Source organism: Culex quinquefasciatus, chromosome 1 (assembly GCF_015732765.1).
Source record: "Culex quinquefasciatus strain JHB chromosome 1, VPISU_Cqui_1.0_pri_paternal, whole genome shotgun sequence".
Taxonomy (NCBI): Eukaryota; Metazoa; Arthropoda; class Insecta; order Diptera; family Culicidae; genus Culex; species Culex quinquefasciatus.
Genome location: NC_051861.1, coordinates 92,777,470 through 92,797,025, shown reverse-complemented (window position 1 = coordinate 92,797,025; position 19,556 = coordinate 92,777,470). Strand labels below are relative to the sequence as shown.

At 42.4% G+C, this 19,556-nt stretch overlaps 2 protein-coding genes across 4 annotated transcripts in view; one reads left to right on the top strand and one right to left on the bottom strand.

Moving 5' to 3' along the window:
- LOC6053206 overlaps positions 1–13,889 on the bottom strand; it is a 32,038-nt gene extending 18,149 nt beyond the window's left edge. The window contains 15 exon segments of the mRNA XM_038266012.1: positions 1,720–2,022; positions 2,076–2,282; positions 4,874–5,307; positions 5,373–5,476; positions 5,539–5,732; positions 5,842–6,122; positions 10,916–10,984; positions 11,075–11,226; positions 11,283–11,452; positions 11,831–12,006; positions 12,159–12,263; positions 13,288–13,466; positions 13,469–13,572; positions 13,682–13,834; positions 13,879–13,889. Of these exon segments, the coding sequence (XP_038121940.1) occupies positions 1,720–2,022; positions 2,076–2,282; positions 4,874–5,307; positions 5,373–5,476; positions 5,539–5,732; positions 5,842–6,122; positions 10,916–10,984; positions 11,075–11,226; positions 11,283–11,452; positions 11,831–12,006; positions 12,159–12,263; positions 13,288–13,466; positions 13,469–13,572; positions 13,682–13,834; positions 13,879–13,889 (2,642 nt within the window).
- LOC6052563 (glutamine-dependent NAD(+) synthetase) overlaps positions 1–19,556 on the top strand; it is a 228,601-nt gene that overhangs the window by 17,553 nt on the left and 191,492 nt on the right. The window lies entirely within an intron of this gene.

The window sequence follows — 19,556 nt, the reverse complement described above, 5'->3', positions numbered from 1 at the left end:
GTTTTTGTCAGATTTTAGATTTTTTGAAAACTAATGATTGCAAAAAAACTGAACTAGTGTAAAATGCATTTTGGAACACTTTTTTCATTTAAATGTAAAGACTATGGCTTGTTATTTAAATTTTTATATTTTTTTATTTTTTTGCCCCCCCCTTGACCTCGACCAGGGCCGAGGGACAAAAACTTTTTTAAATATTTGCATTGGCCTAATCGTACAAAAAATGCTAGCTGTGGACCCCCCGAACTTAACAACTTTTTTATACATTTGTATTGGTTGTTTCCGTTGTGCTTAAAGGAAATGGCTATGCACCAGGCGCTTCCATATTTTTGTAGATGGCTCATATAGTTGAGAGGAGACGCATGTTTTTTTAAATTGTTCGATTTTTATGTTAAAAAATTTACCACATTCGCGTCAGTCCGCGTTGACATAAAATCAAATTCTGTCGATTGCATCGGATTTGGGAAGCCTTTTCTCTGAGGTACCGATGAGATATCGTGAATCCCTTGACACAAGTTTTGTTTTGTCGAGTAGTGTAATCAAAAGACCTTTCCAACAAGCCCAAAAGATTGAAGATCTGATAACCCTATCAAAAGTTATGAGCACCTAAGCGTCATTTGTACACATTTCAGAGGCCGGATCTCAAATATTTTGATGAAAAAGTTGTTCGGATCCATCCGGAGATCTGGCTCCCAGGATTGTGTTGATTTGAAATTCCCGGGAAAAGTGAATATAGTAGTTGTTCGGTAACTGGACTGAGAACGTAGCCCAGTCACCGAATGCTGCTCGTTAACTGGGCTGAACAAAAAATAAAGAGGGGACCACCGATGCATAATATATTCCAGATAAAATATAAAAATAAAGTTTACTCAAATTTATTTACAATGCTTGCTTTTCATTTTTCTTTAATTGTAACTTGAAATTAAACAAAAGTTTGAAAAAAGTTTTTTTTTTATTGAATATGATTTTTGCATCCATTAACCCCTCGGTCATTTTGGTTTGTTTTGGTTTTGACGTTTGTCTGCTTTTTAACTGGGCTACGGCCCAGTTAAAAGCAGCCCATTAAACGACGCCCAGTTACCGAACAACTATTGTAGATATATTTTTTACTGCCTTAAGGCTTAAAAAACTTTAAAGTAATATAACTATTGAAAGTGAACAATTTTCAAGAAACAGCCCCGTAGGTGTTGTTCTAATATTACGTCCAATGTTTTTTGGGATTCTAGACCCCATACTCCATGTAGATATGTTGTAAGAAATGAAATTTAGATAAAATTTGTAGGTTTGACATTCTTACTACAGATACAAATATGTACATAATTGTGAGGAAGGCACCAACCACCATCGATGGATTAAGTAACGTTTTTTAGTATAGCTTTTGAAGTACTTTACTAAACTTCATAATATTAACTAGGGTCTTGTGGGACCCCAAGACGGATCGAATGAGACCAAAACGGTCGAAATCGGTTCAGCCAATCCGGAGATAGTCGTGTGCATATTTTTCGGTGCACGGACTCACATCCAGACACACGCACAGACATTTGTACAGAATTTGATTCTGAGTCGATAGGTATACGTGAAGGTGGGTCTACGAGGTCGAATAAAGAAGTTCATTTTTCGAGTGATTTTATAGCCTTTTCTCATTGAGGTGAGGAAGGCAAAACCCTATCATCCGACTTATCGAACTTCATGAGATTAAAAATCTGATTTTTGCCATCTCACCTCGTTTTCCTCCTCACTTTGGCAATCCCACTCGTCGTCGACGGCGTTTCGCCATCGTTCTGCTGCTTCTTGTCCGACTGCCGGCTGCTCTTGCCAGCGGCACTGTACTGCTCGGCGAGCGACAGCTTCAGCTTCGTACCGCTGCCGGCCGTCGACGAGCGGTTCTCCTTGTTGGAGGAAGACGATCCGGCAGCTGCGGCCGCGGCGGCCGCCGCCGCCTGCAGCCGGGACATACTTTTATGGTGTTTCTCCTTCATCGAGCGCTTTTCGTCCTTCCAGGCGGCCAGCTTTTGCGAGCAGGCACTGAAAATTAAGGGTCAGCGTCGAGTTTTAAGGTTATGTTTGAGCCGACTTACGTCAGTAGAGCTTCGTTGTCAAAGTACGTTGATTTGACGAGGACGGGCGGAACACCCCAGGACAGCGGGCGCGAGTTGTTGAAGATGGCCTCGTTGACGTACCCGTCCGATTGCGTTCCGGTCCAGATGGACCGCTTGAGCGACAGGGCGCTGTGGCTGTGGCCCTGGAAGTGGTCCGGGCTGATGGCCTTCATGAGGTCGCGATGCCTGTGAACATAAAATTGGGAATTGTTTTTTTTTATATTTTTTTTTATTATTTTCTCCAGATAATGATCTAGATCAGTTTCTAATCAACATAACTTTCTTGAATTCCATCTCAATTTTTCCTCAATACGACAAGGTATCAATGCATTTTATCCGGATTCGCCCTATGTTCATGCTAGACTTGCCTAGATAAGAAGAATCATCTCAACATATAGGTGAATCTCCATTATCAAATACTTCCAGCGGATCATATTAGTTCTCCTTATAAAATTCAGCTAGATGTACAATTTTTGCTCGGCTTTAGCTTTAAATTGGGAATTGTTTTTTTTATATTTTTTTTTATTATTTTCTCCAGATAATGATCTAGATCAGTTTCTAATCAACATAACTTTCTTGAATTCCATCTCAATTTTTCCTCAATACGACAAGGTATCAATGCATTTTATCCGGATTCGCCCTATGTTCATGCTAGACTTGCCTAGATAAGAAGAATCATCTCAACATATAGGTGAATCTCCATTATCAAATACTTCCAGCGGATCATATTAGTTCTCCTTATAAAATTCAGCTAGATGTACAATTTTTGCTCGGCTTTAGCTTTAAAAAACTTAATTTACCGGGTTTTACATGAACTCTTTATATTTTTCATGTTATTTTAGCAATTCTGAGATCTAATCAGTTCTGAATAAATTTCTTTCAAACTCTACAATGCTAATATTAAATTGATTATCCGAAGAACTTGAACAGATCAACTATTAAATCTGACTTTTGCCTTGATTCTGTTGGTTGGATTTAAAACAAACCATTCTTGAACCGAGTTGAATCTTATCTGGATCATCTGTATCCTGTTGTTATTTAGCTGGACTCCTGCGAGAATTCCGATAAGTAAAACTAGCTGGATCACTTTCAAACAATTCTATTCAAATAATCAATCTAGCAAGAATTTACTTAAACTTGACAGAGAATTCGGTGTGATCTAGACGGATTTAATTCAGAATAATCTTGTCTAGTTCATCAAAATCTTTTTTTATTTAGCTGAACTCATCGAAAATTTAGATAAATTTAGCGGAATCATCTTGAAAAAAATTTAGGATTCCGCAAGGGTTTGCTAGATAAAAACTGAGCAATTTAAAATCTTGAATTTTGTCTAGATCAGCTGGGTTCTTCTAAGGGTTTGACTAGAACCTCCCAATAAGTTTGGAGCTGATTTTTACATGGAATCATACATTGAATCAGTTAGATGGATTCAATCTAAACAATTCACCAAATCATGTTGGATCTTGTCTAGATCATCTAGATTCTGATCTTATTTAGTTGTTTTGTTGAAAATTTCCATTAGATTTAGCTGAAATAAACTGGAACATTTGCTAGGATTCATATGATCTTGCTCTTGCAAAAATATAGTTTAATCTTGTCTAGATAAACTTCTATGATTTAGCTAAAAGAATGCTGTCCACATATTTCCCGAAAAACACTTGAGCCTTGTCTAGATCAGATGGATCTCATATGTATTAAAAAATGATCAAGTTGAATTTCAACAGGAATCTTCAGAAGTGTTCAGCTTGTAACAACTATTTGCCATCTAAACTGTTTCAAAAATCTGACTTGATGTTGTCTAGATCAGTTGGAAACTGACTTTATTAGCTTGGATCGATATACAGAGAGTGCTAGTTTAATAGTGATTTTCTAGAATCCAGCCTGATAGAGCTAGATTTTTCCAGTAGGCTTGTTTGTTTTGATCTAGATCTACTGGGCCTTGATTTTATTCATATAAATTCGTTCTGAACGTTTTTTTTTCATTTCAAAGGGTTGCTTCATTTTTCTGGTTAGTTATCTAGATCTCATTTGAATTCTTGACTAAATAGAGCTAGAAAAGTTGGATCTCAAATCTTGTCTAGATTAGACGAATTTCGATTGTTTCCTGGATGCTACACTGAATTATTCCTTCCCTAAAATAATTGTTTCTAAATGAAATCGAATAAAAATATTGTCCAAATTTGGCTGAATCCTGATCACATTGCGTCTTTTGTTCATATCCAATAGTATCAAAAACAAAACAAAACAGCTAGATCTCAATTGGGTCCAACCAGATTAAGTCTGGCTCTGGTCTAAACCTTCAAAAACTGACAATCTGCTATCTGCAGGATCATGATCGCACTCATCTGGAACTCACTTTGATTAGCCAGACTTCGATTGAATGATTTATCCAACGATTTATCTTGATCTAGATAAGATCCAAGTGAAATTCTTCGTGATACCATATTGAAGTATGTCATGTCAAGCAAGGTTCCAATTGAATCCAACTGGTTTCAAACTGAATCCGACCTAGATATTTAAAAACTCATCTAGATCTGTCGGATTCGGGTTGTATTCATCTAGGTCTTATTTGGTTGGCGATTGTGTTAAGGTAGAATCTGGTCAGATCCAATTAGAATTAAATTAAATCTGATCTAGATCTGCCGGATCCGGATCGTGCCTTCCCGTATCACCTTAATCAATATTACAGTCCGATCGTATCAAACCAAATTAAAACCAAGACGCTACCAGGCTTTGGTTTGCTCTAGATAAGCTCCCCCCCCCCCCCTCAGACTCACCTATCCGCCCGGTTGAACCCCTGCCAGCTGCGCTCCTTGTTGATGATCGGCGGGAACTCCTTGATGATGCTCATCACCATCTTGTTCTTGTCGTCCTCGTCCTCCTCGGACAGGTACCGGCTCGCGGCCGACCGCACGATCAGCTCCGGCGGCATCAGGTACTGCGTCTCGCAGCCCAGCGCCGTCAGCTTCCGGATGCGGTCCGAGGCGCGGCACTTGTGCCTGCGCCGGAAGTTGCGCTTGACGGTGTTCTCGGTGTCGGACACGGCCATCGGGTGGCCGCCCCACGGCGCCGACGGCGACTCCTCGTCGTCCGAGGTGAAGTCGAAAAAGTCGCTGGCCGGTTCCGCCGTCGGGATGTCCAGCACGATGCGGTGGGCGCTGCGCGATCGGCGCCGATACGGCCGGGTCGGCGTGCGGCTCTGCTTTTTGCCCTGGGGAAAGAAAAGCTTAAACTGTCAAAAGGAGGGGATTTACCATAATGGCTGCGTTTGTTTACCTTTTTGTTTCCCTTGAACTTTTGCGGCAGCACGGGTGAGGATGGGGGCACCTTGAGCGAGGAACAGCACGGTCCCTCCAGTTCCGCCATGCTGTCTTTGCCGGCTGTAATTATAGCAAGTTAGTGGAAGCCCACCGCTGTCACTTTTTATAGCGGCAAATCTAACCTTCATCCTCCGAGCTGCTCGTGCTGGTGTCGCCTTCGTCGCTCGAGTAGTCCGACAGCGGGATGTTGAGCGGTTCCTCCGCGCTGGAACCCTCCTTCGACAGCCGGGTCAGAATCTTCATCCGTAGTTTCTCCTTCAAGAGGAAAGCATGGGCGGCGTCGGAGGAAGGGAAGCAAAGACTCAGTTCGGCGGACCTTCAAGGGAGTGGTGCATCGGTGCAAAATCAAAAAGCAAAAAAGAGACTCACTCGTGGGGTGCACACCAAAGCTATTTATTTAAACTCGTTTCTACAGAACAACCTACTGGTACAGCGAATCGAATATCAAACTACACTTGAACTCTTCCGGTTGCGGAGTTTCCCGCACGACCTTGCGAACGATCTTGACCACGCGGCGCACGATGCGCTTGCGAGGGCCTCGCTCCAGCTTGCGGGCCTCGCGCTCCTCCTTGCACCGTGGAACCGGAATCGACCGGAAGTACGCCATCCGGCGCTCGATGGCCTCGTCCGAGGGCGGGTTCGAGTCCGGATTGGCCAGATTGAAGATGAAGCGAAGGCACTGGTGCGCCTTCTTGTGGTACGGTCGCTGGGGTTCGGTTTTATAGCAAGCATTTGTTTCGTTTATGGCGCAAGGGGGGAGGGGGAGGTTGTGTACAGTTTTGTTTTTGGAAAAATGGAAAGCAAAGGAAACCGAATTATTCTACGCGGCACTAACTTCTTGGGATCTTTTGTAGCCCTAACCTCAAACAATAACACGCAAACGTAAGCAAAAACGCAGGATTATCAACAAACAACACTGAGACGGAGCTGTCAACGTGGGTGTCGGCCATTATGGCATTCTGCGCTGTTGTCATTTAGAGGTCCACAGGAACTTTAAACAGTTGAAAGCGAACCGCTTTGGCGGAGGCGGTGGACGGAGGGTCGGTTTGAGGTGGATTCTTTCGGCGTTCAGGCGGTTCTCCTCCTCGATGCGAGCCCGTCGTTGCTCGATCTCCTCTTCCTTCTTGGCCAGATTTTCCTCCTTGGTGCGGGGCACGGGAATCTTGGCGAATTCGTCCAAACGCCTGCGCCGCATCTCTTTACAGGGCGGTTCCGAGTACGGATTATGAGGGTTCATCAGAAACGTGAGGTATTTGCCCACGATGGCCCGATACTTCCTCTATTTGTGTGTTTGTTTACGTTGTGGTATCATGTTGAAAATGAAAGAATAGCTGTAGATTTGTTTGTGTGCTTTCTTACGAACTAGTTTGCTATAATAATTTGTCGACCCTAACCCTTAAAACTAAGCACGCGAACAAACACAAAACAACCAAAACAATAATATGGCAGCGAGCTGTCAAAGTGTCGGCCATAATGACAATCGTTGCGTCACTTGAGTAGCATGTTCGTTCCGTGTTCGAGCACCACAAGAACCTGCGCCAGTCGGGGATCTTTTGTAGCCCTAACCTCAAACAATAACACGCAAACGTAAGCAAAACGCAGGATTATCAACAAACAACACTGAGACGGAGCTGTCAACGTGGGTGTCGGCCATTATGACATTCTGCGCTGTCATTTAGGGTAGCATGGGCGCACCACGGTTCGAGATCCACAGGAACTTTGAACAGTTGAAGGCGATCCGCTTTGGCCGAGGTGGCGGTCGGAAGGACGGTTTCAGGTGGATTCTTTCGGCCCGCAAGCGGTTCTCCTCTTCGATGCGCGCCCGCCGTTGCTCGACCTCCTCTTGCTTCTTGGCCAGCTTTTCCTCCTTAGTGCGGGGCACGGGAATCTGGGCGAATTCGTCCAACCGCCAGCGCCACTCCTCCATACAGGGCGGTTCCGCGTACGGATTGTGAAGGTTCATCAGAAACATGAGGTATTTGCGTACGATTGCCCGATACTTCCTCTGTTTGTGTGATTGTTTACGTTGTGATGTCATGTTGAAAATGAAAGAATAGCTGTAGATTTGTTTGTGTGCTGTCATACGAACTAGTTTGCTACAATAATGTTGTCGATCCTAACCCCTAAAACTAAGCACGCGGACAATAACAAAACAAAACAAAAACAATAATATGGCATCGAGCTGTCAAAGTGTCGGCCATTATGGCAATCGTTGCGTCACTTGAAGTGCATGTTCGTTCCCGTGTTCGAGCACCACAAGAACCTGCGCCAGTCGAAGTTGAACGGCCGCGGAGCCGGTAGCGTCGCCTGCTTGGTGACAACCCGTCGCCGCTTCCTGTTGGTGCGTTCCACTTCCACATACTCCCACCCCGCTTTTACGTGTTTGATCTGCACCTCCGGCACCGGGCATGGAACCGAGATCCGGCTGGATTCGGTCCAACGTAGCCGCCAAGACTGTTCCAGGTCTGGGTCGTGTAGCTTTAGCAAAAATTTGAGGTTATTGCGCACGATGTGGAGTTCCGTGTCGAACTGCGTTTCATCTTCTTCGGGGCATGGAATCGGTATCTGGAGGAACTCGGCCATGCGCAGTCGCCATGCTTTCGGGCACGGCTTAAACGAGTCCGGGTCGTGCAGATCAAACAAAACCTTGCAGTGCTCTTTAACGATGTTTAGGTATTCGCGCTGTGTTTTTGTTTGATTGTGTTGTTTTGGTTTGATTCGAGTTTGAAACGAAAGAAAAACGAAGTAGGCATGACTGAATGCTGCAATAACCCCTAACCTAACACAGTATGCGAGCGAAAACAAAAACAAACAAAACAATTTTATGGCAGTGAGCTGTCGAAAGTGTCGGCCATTATGGCAATCGTGGCGTCACTTGGGTAGCATGTTGGATCCCCTGTTCGAGTTCCACATGAACTTGCGCCAGTTGAAGTGGAAGGGTCGCGGGGCCGGCAGGGCCGTCCGGATGTACCGCCGAGTGGCGACCTGTCGCCGGACCTTCTCCATGGAGCGTTGCCCACGCTCCAGAACCGCTTCCAAGTGCTTGACGGTCGCTTCCTCTACGGGGCATGGGACCGGTACCCGGGTGAACTCGGCCAACCGCAGTCTCCACGCGTCCGAGCAGGGCTGTTCCGAGTCCGGGTCGTGGAGGTTCAGCAAGATTCTGAGGTTCTTGCGCACGACGTGACGGTATTCGCGCTGTGTTTTTATTTGAGGGTGTTGTTTTGGGTTTTGGAGTTTGTTTTGATTCGAGTTTGAAATGAAGAAATACACTGTAGGCATGATCGTGTGCTTAAAAACTATGAAATAACGCCTAGCCTAACCTAACACAAAACGAAAACAAATGAACACAACAATGCGTCGCAAACTGTCAAACAATAACGGTCAGCCATTATGGCAAAGTTTCTCATCTTGTCAACGGGGCAGCATGGTGGTGCCGCTGTTCGAGACCCACATAAACTTGCGCCAGTTGAAGTGGACCGGCTTCGGTGCTGACTTGTACGTCCACCGTTGGAAGTACTTGCGGCGGGCTTCCTCCTTGATGCGCCACTCGGTCGCCTCTTCTTCTTTTTTGGCCTCCAGCTCCTCCTGGGTGCGGGGAACGGGATGTTTGACGAATTCGGTCAAAGGCCGCGCCACTCATCGATACTGAGCGGGGCCGCTTCCGGGTGGTGCAGATTCAGCATGGACATCAGATACTTGCACACGAGCTGACGGTATTGGATCTGGGGTTTTTTGTGGGGAGTTGTTTAGTAGAGAGTAGTCGTTGTTTGGGGATTGCGGGGCTTGTTTTGATTCGAGTTTGAATTAAAAGCATGTTCTATGAAACTGTTTTGTGTTTCACTACCTTTTACGCAAAGGACATAACCTTCAAAAGTAATGCTTTATATTTTCTCCGAAAGTGATCCGGAAAAGGCGCCGGCAGCAATTTTGTTCAGATTTGACGTTTGCTAAGTGTGCCGAAATGTTTGGTTATGTCAATGCTTGCATAGGACAATGTTTGGAATCAATGCAAACGCAACTGTCAAACATTCTTTAACATTATTTTGCTCGAAGTAATCAGATTAAACATATTTCAATCGCAATTTACGCAGATTTGTTTGTTTTTGTTAACATCAGGTAAGGAGTGGGCAAATTGGGGCACATTCACAAATTCCGTACTTATTTTTCACATCACAATTGAAATCAAAATTCCAAAAAACAATAACTTGTAGCAAAAACTGTCATCCTTCAAAACGCGCTGCCCCCGAATCAACAAAATAGTGCCAGTTAGTGCAGTCGTTACGTCCTACGTCGTGTTTGTTTGCTTATATGGTGACAGATGCTATTATTTACGCTACTATTGTAGTAAAAGACAAACCAATTACATTTACGATTTACGATGACCAGTGTGTGTGTGTGGGTGAGAGAGACAGGAGGGCTTTTGTTAATTTGATTTGGTTAACCGCGGTGGATTTTCTTGAAATAATTCGAACTGTCAAAAATCCACCAAAGCATCTACCGGTGGATACTTTTCTACCACAGATTTTTGTGCGATCAATGTGGTAGATGCTTTGGTGGATTTTTGACAGTTCGAATTATTTCAAGAAAATCCACCGCGGTTAACCATATCAAATTAACAAAAGCCCTAGGGTGAACACGAAACAAACTGTACGGCCAAGAGAGTAACTTCTCCAAAACACTCGTTTGAGCTGTCAAACTGACAGAAGAATGATTGGCATGGACACGAAAAACAGTTTTCTAAAACAATTTGTTTGTATACTTTTTTCCAATTTTCTTTGTTTTTAATAAATTTAGGCATTTTGTGAACACAGCGTTTGTTTTTTGACTAGAAAGGGGCCAATATCGTCAATGCTATTATTTACACGTGTGTAAATTTGCGATACTTAAATACTGCTATAAAAATTTGGCCTATTTCTAAAAAGTAGTAGCTTTTTTGTTTGTTTGTTTTGGTGAACTTCTCTGCCTGCATGTGCACGAATAGTAGGCGATTTTGTGTTTTGGTTTTTTGGTTGCGAGTAGAGCGAGAGAAAACTGCGCCGGAAATGTGTGGCCTTATTTCCGTTTTTTTTGTTTCTGTTTACGTTACTAGATAAGTTAAGTCTAGAGAAGTAAGGTGAACTTGACAGCTAAAAATGCTAGCGACAACACGGGTGAAAAATGAAGTTCTAGTATTGCCGGTTGAATTCGATAAAAATAGAGAGAGCTTTTATGGCACGCACGCCATAATCGAGCTGTCAAAATGTCGGCGCCATTATGGCAACCTAAAACGTCACAACCACCGCAGCAGGCTTTTGCGGTTCCCCAGCTCAACGGGTATAATTTACTTAATGGTATCAAAAGGCACAACAAATTTCGGTGTAACTCTAAGGTGACGCTAAAGCTAAGTTAGCTCTCATTGAGCCACCACCAGGCCACCTGTTCGGCCTTGCGGCGCGCTTTGCGCAGTTTTCGCTCCTTCTTGCGCAACTTCTTCAACCGCTTGACGAAGAAATTTACTTTTATCGGGTTGTCGTCGTAGTAGTCCATGAGCGTTTCGCAGTAGGCCCGGCCAATGTGCTCGTAGTCCTGCGTAGCAAAACAAAACAGACATTGAGGTTAGATCGGCGAGTTTGACGTTTTGTGGCGCGGTGAGGCGTTTCGGAACTTCAAACTTACCGCCGTGGAAAAGTGCGTCCCTGCCCGACCTCCCATGGTGCTTCCGCCAAAGGACGCCTCCAGGGTGTAGCTGTTGGTGACGCCCAGCACCCAAACTACGATCCGGCCGGTGCCCTCCTTGTTCTTCTGGACCTTAAATTTGCAGTTTTCAAGGAAAACTGCCGAAAGGCGATTGGTTAGGCTGACTTTAGATTCAAAATGGCGTCTAAATCTACCTTATCGGCGACGTTCTTGTGCAGCATCAGCGGGAAGACCTGCTCCAACAGCCGCCGGTCCGGATGTCGCTTCAAGTTCTCGCACCCGTAGATGAACACATTGTGCTTGCGCGAGTGGGCGTGCATGTCGCAGTACATGGCCACGCCACAGTCCTCCATCAGTCTGGGAGAAAGTGGAGAAGAAAATGTTTGAGATAGTTCGCTCGGATAACCCGGATAACTATCCGGAACAGCTATAACATTATCCAGGCCAAATAGATAGTTATCCGGAACCTCCGGATAATTCGGATAACCATTCGGATTCATCCGGATAAACTTGAAAATTATCCAGATCAATCCTCAAGTTTTTTTAATCAACCGGATAATCAGGATAGCCCTGATAATATTTATTTCTCGGATAATTGATTTGGTCGAATATCGAAAATGTTTTGTTAATATTTGTTTGGATAACCCGGATCAAATTGACAGTTATCCGGAACCTTTCAGAAACCCCTAATTACTATCCGAATAATCTTAAAATATCTATGTTGAGGTCACTCACCTTCTAATCATGGCCTTCGTGTTCCAGATCGAGGGGTACGTCTCCCGGATCACCGTCCGGTACTGGCGGTTCAGGTCGCGCCCGGTCAGCGAACTCCGGGTGTTCCCCACGATCACGCCGTCCGGGTTGAGCATAGGCACTAGCTTAAAGATAAACTTGTGGCGAAGCTTCTTCGCCTGTGCGTAAAAAGTAAACAAAGATTTAGTTCATGCCATAACTGAGGTTAAACGTCAAAACGGTTGCCGTTATGGCAAGCTTCTGAGAAAACTGTTAGCCATAATGGCGACTAAACGTCAAACCGCTCGCCATAATGGCGACCGCAACTCACCACGTATGAATCACCGGTGATAAAGTCCATGAGGCCCTTCATCATCCACGACGAAGGACTCTCGCCAGGATGAACACGTGCGCTGATGATTACCGCTTTCTTCTTCTGCAAATAGAACCAAAATAGGGGAGACGAAAATAGAGTCAGTCACACAGCTGGCAGAGGCACGCGATCAGACTATTTTTGTTTCCGCATCGCCGTCGTCGTCGTGACTACCTGTTTGTAATCATCGGCTTGAACTTGGTGTTAGATCATGCCGGGCGGGTCCGTGATTACGCCGAACAATCTTTGTGACAGTCGGCTGGCACGCGTCCCCAAAATAGAACTGTTTCGTTCCGCCGTAGGTAATTGATTCGGTCATTTTGCCGTCGAGTGATTGATTGGCGGGGGCCTAGGGTGGTACAAAGATTTTATGGCAGGCTTAAACGCCATTATGGGACAGTTGACAGCTGTCACTTTGACAGGCGGTCGCAATTTTGAACGTTTTGCTTGTTTATTGTTAAAATTTGTCTAATTTTTGGTGACCACCTAGCCCAAGATACCTCAGCTTCATTGTGTCATCGGCATAAGACGCCCAACTATGTGACAAATTCTCACGTGATTTCTGGTGGCATGCCAAAGCTCGCGCTGTCAAAGGTTGAATCGTGCGGAACAAGACGATGCCGGTGGTAATTGTCTCTCAGTCGATGCCAAAATTAATCGATCTAGTCTGGTTGTCACATATTTTCGTAACAGTGATGAAAAAGATGCGTTTACGTCAAAAGCGTCAAACACTACCGCCCCTATCGGAACGATACGCAACAAAAAGTTCCACCTGTCAGTCAGTGTCGCGCTTTTCCGAATCAACAAAGTGACAAGACAGCATGGATTCCTTCGTTTCACGCCCAGTTTGACAGCGCGATTTGGTGCACACGACGCGACGTGCATGTCATCTCGCACGTTTGTTTGTTTTTGTGTGACGAAAATAGAGCACACCCCGCTAGAACAGCTGTTTTCAATGTTCCGGATTTTATTTCACGCTATAAAACCGGTGCGCCGCTGGACCGTGGACGTCATCGACACGGCACGGTCAGGGTTAGATCAAACAGTAACGGGGGTTAATTTTGACACATCGAAGCTGTCAACCTACCTTCTGATTGTCATCGTCGTGCGTGGACGGCGCCGTCACGGTCAGGTAGTACACGTTGTTGCCGGCCAGCGAGCGGCACAGCAGCCGTAGCTTGCAGAACTTGGACTTGACCGGATTGCGCTGGATGCCCATCAGGTAGTCCTGCAGGTCGCTGTACGTGTACGGGTAGCTGTGCGCGAAAAGACTGTGTCGTCGTCGTACCGGAACTCGATGTTGAACGACAGCGTGAAGGACGCGTTGCCCACGAACTCGTCGTCGTCGTCGTCCAGCGGCCGGTGGTAGTTGCTGTGGTTGTAGCTGTCGAGGAAGGGTGGTTTGTGACGTTAGCTGACCATCGACAGGAATGCCTCCAAGATTTTTGAAGTTTAAGATTTCGCCTCGTTCATAAACTTACCCATTGTCGGTGTCGTTCCGAAAGTAGGCGATGTTCTCGCCGCACCGCTGCCACCCCAGGTGGTTGTACTCGGCGTCCAGCGTGGAGTACATCAGCGGCCGCATGCCCTCCTTGTACAGACTGTCCGGCTTGGTGAGGTTGATGATGGAGAACCTGGCGAAAGAGGGAGTGGAAGAGATTGAGAATAATGTTCTCACCTAGATGGCATTTTAGGTCATCTGAAACGCATCCTAAAATATTTTATTCAAAAATTGCTTTTTTTTGCAATTCTTTTTGTGTAAAATTTTATAATCAAAATCAGTTATTTTTTCAAGTTTAGGTAACCGTTTGTTCCGAATTTTGCCTAAGACACCAAATAAAAAAATATTTTGATAGGTTTTAGTTTGGACAGCTGTCAAAATACACTCAACCCCCGGTGGTTGGTCACTTTTTCATTAGACACTTTTTTATTTTGTACCCCGTTAGTTGGTCAAAGTCAAACTAAAAAGTGACGAACTATCACTTTTTACTCGGCGCTCACGTACACTATCAAAACAAACGTTAGGTAGTGTGTGTGAACTCCGTGTAAAATGGGTGTCAAACTAAAAAGTGACCCCGTTCGTTTGACAACAGTTGATGTCAAGCCATCGGAGTTTGAGTGTAGTATAAAGATTTGTATGGAGGAACTTATACAGGAGGATTCGCTTATTCGAATGGAGCGGCGTTCTAATTCGCTGATTGGAACGACTGACAGCTGTCAAAAGCGAGGAAACACGTGCTCGGAAATCAACGAATTAAGGGGGCGAAATGTAAACATTAGTTTTACAACTCAGTTTTGACTACTTTTAATTTGAACACGTTCGAATTTGTGAGCATTCGAATTAGTAGACATTCGAAGCAGCGAAACTCGAATAAACAAATCCACTCTGCAATCAAAAATGCAAAAAAAACTTGTCAGAAAATTTCAGAGCATTTTGTTTTCTAAAGATATGGATTGCTGTCGTTGATGCTCGTAAAACAATATTTTTCTGCCTATTTTGGTCGAATTGTTTTGATATCTTCAAGAAAGTCGATTAGCATGAAGTTTTCATAAGGTATTTTTTAATTATTTTTAATTTTTTACCTCAAAAACAGTAAAAATTAAAAAAAATTATCAAAATTCATACTAGAGAAATTGTTGAAGTGTCAGACGAATTTCAGTAAAACAATTGTGCTTTCTTTTTCTTGCTTTCTTTTTTTGCTGAATTTATTTTCCTATAATTTCGTAGGTCACAAACTGAGAAATCTACTAAAACAATTTTGGCTACTTTGGTTTGAATAATGATTTAATCCAGCAGCTCCAGCTCAAATCAGGAATTTTGCAGGTACTTTTGTACCCGACCCTTTCCGATTTCAATGAAACTTTGTAGACAGGTGTATATGGCAACATTTGAGAAGGGCGTAAGTTTTTTAAATATGTTTGCATTTTTCGTCTGTATTTTTGTAACATCTTAGGCTTTTTTCACAAAAAAAATTGAGCGAAAAAAAATCTTGACATCACCTTAAAATTTAACTTTTAAACAAAAAAAAAATCAAAAAAACCCAAAAAAGTGTTGTGTATTTTTATTTCAGTGTATTTTTTTCAGAAGGACTGTCCAATAGGGTCCTAAAGCACTTAATCAATTTTTATGTACAACGGTATAAAACACGAATAAAAACCATTTCTGATCACTTTTTTTCATTTTAATGCAAAAAATATATTGACAAGACAAGCTATCAAGTATTACCTTATCTGTCAAGAAGGGCCGCGAAGATATTAAAAAAAAAAGATTTTAAAATCAATTTTAAATCCTTTGCGAGTAATTGTACTCAGAAAAGTAAGCTTTATCGTTGTGAACAATAATTTCACAAATTTAGGCTTCATTTTTGGACCCAATTTCCTCCATATACACAAAAATGGCTTATATAAGCCTAGGATAACCTGTCTACAAAGTTTCATTGCAATCGAAGAGGGTCGGGTACAAAAGTACCAGAAAAATTCCTGATTTGAGCTGGAATTTCTCTATATTCCAATTGAAGCGCTATTTTGGACTTTTTAATTTTTCAAACAAAATAAACACAGACAATTTTCTTTGAAATCTTGAATTCACGATTATTGTGGTACGTATCATGAATTCATGACGTCTTGAACAATAATCTAATCTAATCTAATCGAACACAAGCGCAGCCAGTCCGAAGAAAGCATCCTGGAAGAACTTGTGGTTAGATTACGCCCCAAGTTCTTTCTTGTCAACATTAATGATTGCATTACATCCAAGTAACCCCAAACATGTATTGCAAAAATTAAAGCGGCCAGGCCTACTGCGTTTCATTAACCGCAGAGACAGATTCTGAGAACGGATCACATTTCACAGAATCAACAGGGGAGGAAGGATGCGTGGATATACCGTACCAAACGCTCGAATGAGTTGTGGTTGGGTGTGTAAGTGTAAATTTGGCAAGTAATTATTATTTTTAGGAGGGGAAGAGGAAGGAGGGAGGTAGAATTTGGATTAAGGACATGGAAGATGGGGTGGGGTAGGAAGGATATTTCATTTGATAAATAGAATATATTATAAATTATCTAGCAAAAAAAAGTATGGAGAGATCTCACCAAGGTACTTCAAAACATTCGACAAACCGAATAAACATCGAATACGATGCTGTTGCTTCACTAGAACATCATCGAATCCAGGCATCCGCAGGTTGTGAACAGCTTCTGGCCTTGCCGGAACGGCTGGAACCAAACGGAAATCCTTTCCGTTACGTCACACGAGAACAAATCACGCAGTGCTTCACTTTTGTCTTCAGCAAGTAGATTCACTTACAGCATAAACAAATCCGAAAAACTCAGAAGCTTTCTTGGAATTTGCCAGTGAAAAATAATTCTAAACCGAAAAAAACGTCAAATTTTCGGCACCGAACAAATTTTACGTCCAAATTTGCGCATGGCTACTTTGATCCCAAATTCATGACGCCTTTAACAACAATTTATAAATTTTGGAGTTTTTCAAGACATTTTACGCGTGATAGCGAAAATCATTCTAAATACAACCGTTTTTCCAAACTTTAATTGTAGTAAATATAGAACTTGTCGAAATCTCTTAAACTGCAATCAAAGCCCCATTACTCACAGTTCAGTCGAGAACCAGAGCAGTGCCAGTGAGTGAATGGGGCACATTACAGAGCTCCCGTTTTGAATGGATGGCATGGCTGATGAATGGGTACTACCAACCGGAGAATTAAATTCCTCAGCATCCAATAACGAAAGCGTATTCGCAAACGCAATCGTACTCTCTCGGAGACACCGGAGAATGCAATTACTGAATTGAGGAATTTTGCCCAGCTCGAATCTGGGTCGAGACGAGCCCATGGAGAGCTATTTTCACTTTTTGTTTTTTTTTGCGTTGGAGTTATTCTGTTATTTGTTGATTGAAAAAAGAAAAGAAAAACAAGTCGTTGAAAAAACAGCCACTGAACAAACGACAAATCGCCTGAAATTATGAGTCGAACCGGCATTTTCACCGTTTACTTTGCCAACCATCCATAAAGTCCGAAACGAAAACAGTTGATGAAAAACCGGACAAAAAATACGACGACAAAAACAAACGCGTTTTCCGCAACGTTTGTCCAAAAATAACCGCTCGAAACTGGCCGGCGTTTCCACTGAAAAGTGTGTCCAAAACTCACAAAAATAATAATAAAAAAAAAAAACAAATAAAAAGCGAAAATATTGTGGGCGTAACTCGGCCACTGTTGCGAGACGCGGCGTCCTCGCTCCTCCATAAATCGGTGCTAGCCCCCTTTGGCAGCTGGTTGGTAAACACAGTTTTCAAATTTAGAAAGCCACTTGTTGGACAATTTGGACGTGATTTAAGAAGATCCGCAGCAGCTGCCACCGTGCTAAGATCAGGAAGTCAACGCTGCTTTCACTTTCTGGAGCCAATTTAATACCCGCCTGAAACGGGGGTGGTGGATTATAATTGCATCAAATGATGCAAATGAAAAGGACAGGTGGAAGCAATTTTATGGAAATTTTAGCTTGAAAGAGTTGCATTCATATGGGAAATTTAAGAAATGTTCAAGAAAAAGTTTGCGCAAAATTTTATGAAAAGCGAACTTCAACCTTCAACTACCTAATGCTGAACATTTTGCCACAAACAAAAATGGCTTATTATGCAATTTTTTGAAGTCAGTCAGCCTGAGTTCGATCCCAGAAGGTCCCGGTGGCAGTTTTCGGGACGAGATTTGTCTGATCACGCCTTCCGTCGGACGGGAAGTAAATGTTGGCCCCGGTCTAACCTAGAGGTTAGGTCGATAGCTCAGTCCAGGTGTAAGAGTCGTTTCCCTGGGTCCTGTCGCGGTGGAGTCGCTGGTAGGCAGTTGGACTCACAATCCAAAGGTCGCCAGTTTGAATCGGGGTGGAAGGAAGCTTAGGTGTAAAAGAGGTTTGCGATTGCCTCAACAACAATCAGCCTTCGGACACCTAGTTTCAGTAGGAATATTGCAATCATGAACGCCAAGGCAATGCTGTAGAGCGAATAATTTGATTTGATTTTTCGATGAGAACCGAAAATTGATAAAACTAAGTTGGTTTTTATTTGGTTCAAATAAAATTGATTAAAAATTATAGACAAAATCTCAAAGTTTTCGCATTCTTTTTAAAACCATTTAAACAAATATTAGTTTGAGATACATGAAATGTTAGTTGTTAAACTTTTGTATTCCTTAGCAACCGTTTTCATTATATTGGCAAACTTAGAAACCTTGTTAAGTATTTTTTTATTTGTGAATATTTTATGAATGGTATTTTACATTCTTTTGATGATGTTTTGAAGAACTTTACAAGTTAATTTGAAATTTATCATACAAAATCACTTTCTTTGGAGTTTTGGTACAATTTATACTTTTTATGTCTTTTTTAGATTTTCCTCTGTGTCTAGTTTGTTCGGTAACCAAAAACCATTTCCAAAACAAATAAAATGGAAACATCAAATTAAAGAGACTTTAATTTCGATTTAATAATGCTTGAGTCTACATTCGATTTTCTGATCGATTTGGTGTCTTCGTCAAAGTTGTAGGTTAAGAATACAATCTTCAGAACAAATAGGTACACGGAAGAAAACAAAATCTCACTTTTTATTAACTTTTTATCAACTCGAACTCCCATGTTTTTTTCAATTCAGAAATATTTTCTGATGTGTTACAAAGAAACAAAAAGACATATTTTGCGGAAGTTTATGACAGTCAAATGGTTGATCTTCGTGAATGCCTTATTACATTTCTTTTGATAAAGCCCACCGTTTTCAAATTAAATTAGTATTTTTTTATTGGATGAAACTATGTCCAATGTCCATGCATTCCCTATGTCAAAAGAAGCCATTTTGCATCTTTAGTTTTTGCATACAATTCGGAAATTTTGCAGGTTGCAATTAGGAATTTTCGAAAAAATGTACACGGGAAAAAATTTCTCGATTTATTTTACAATTTGTTTAAGAAAAAAAAAATTCAAAGGAAATTTTGTCAAACTAAATTTAACAAAATAATTTTTCGATGCAAAATCAAATTTGTAAGCAAAAATGACTTCAAAATATTAAAAAATTCGCAGTAATTTTGAGTTTTTGACCCAGAAGGAGGGTAACCGTATAAATTAGAGCAACACATGTCTCATGGTGAGAAACATTGGAAAGTGATAAATATTGAATAAAGAAGATATTTTGCGAAAAAATTGTGCACTGTATTCCGCCGGGGAATTGAACCCCGTTCTATCTCATACCGTGAGAACGCATCACCGATCTGCCAACGGAACCAAACCACCGTGCTGAGAGACGACCTCTTAGAACGTGATCTGTTTCTACTGGGTAATCGTATGACATTT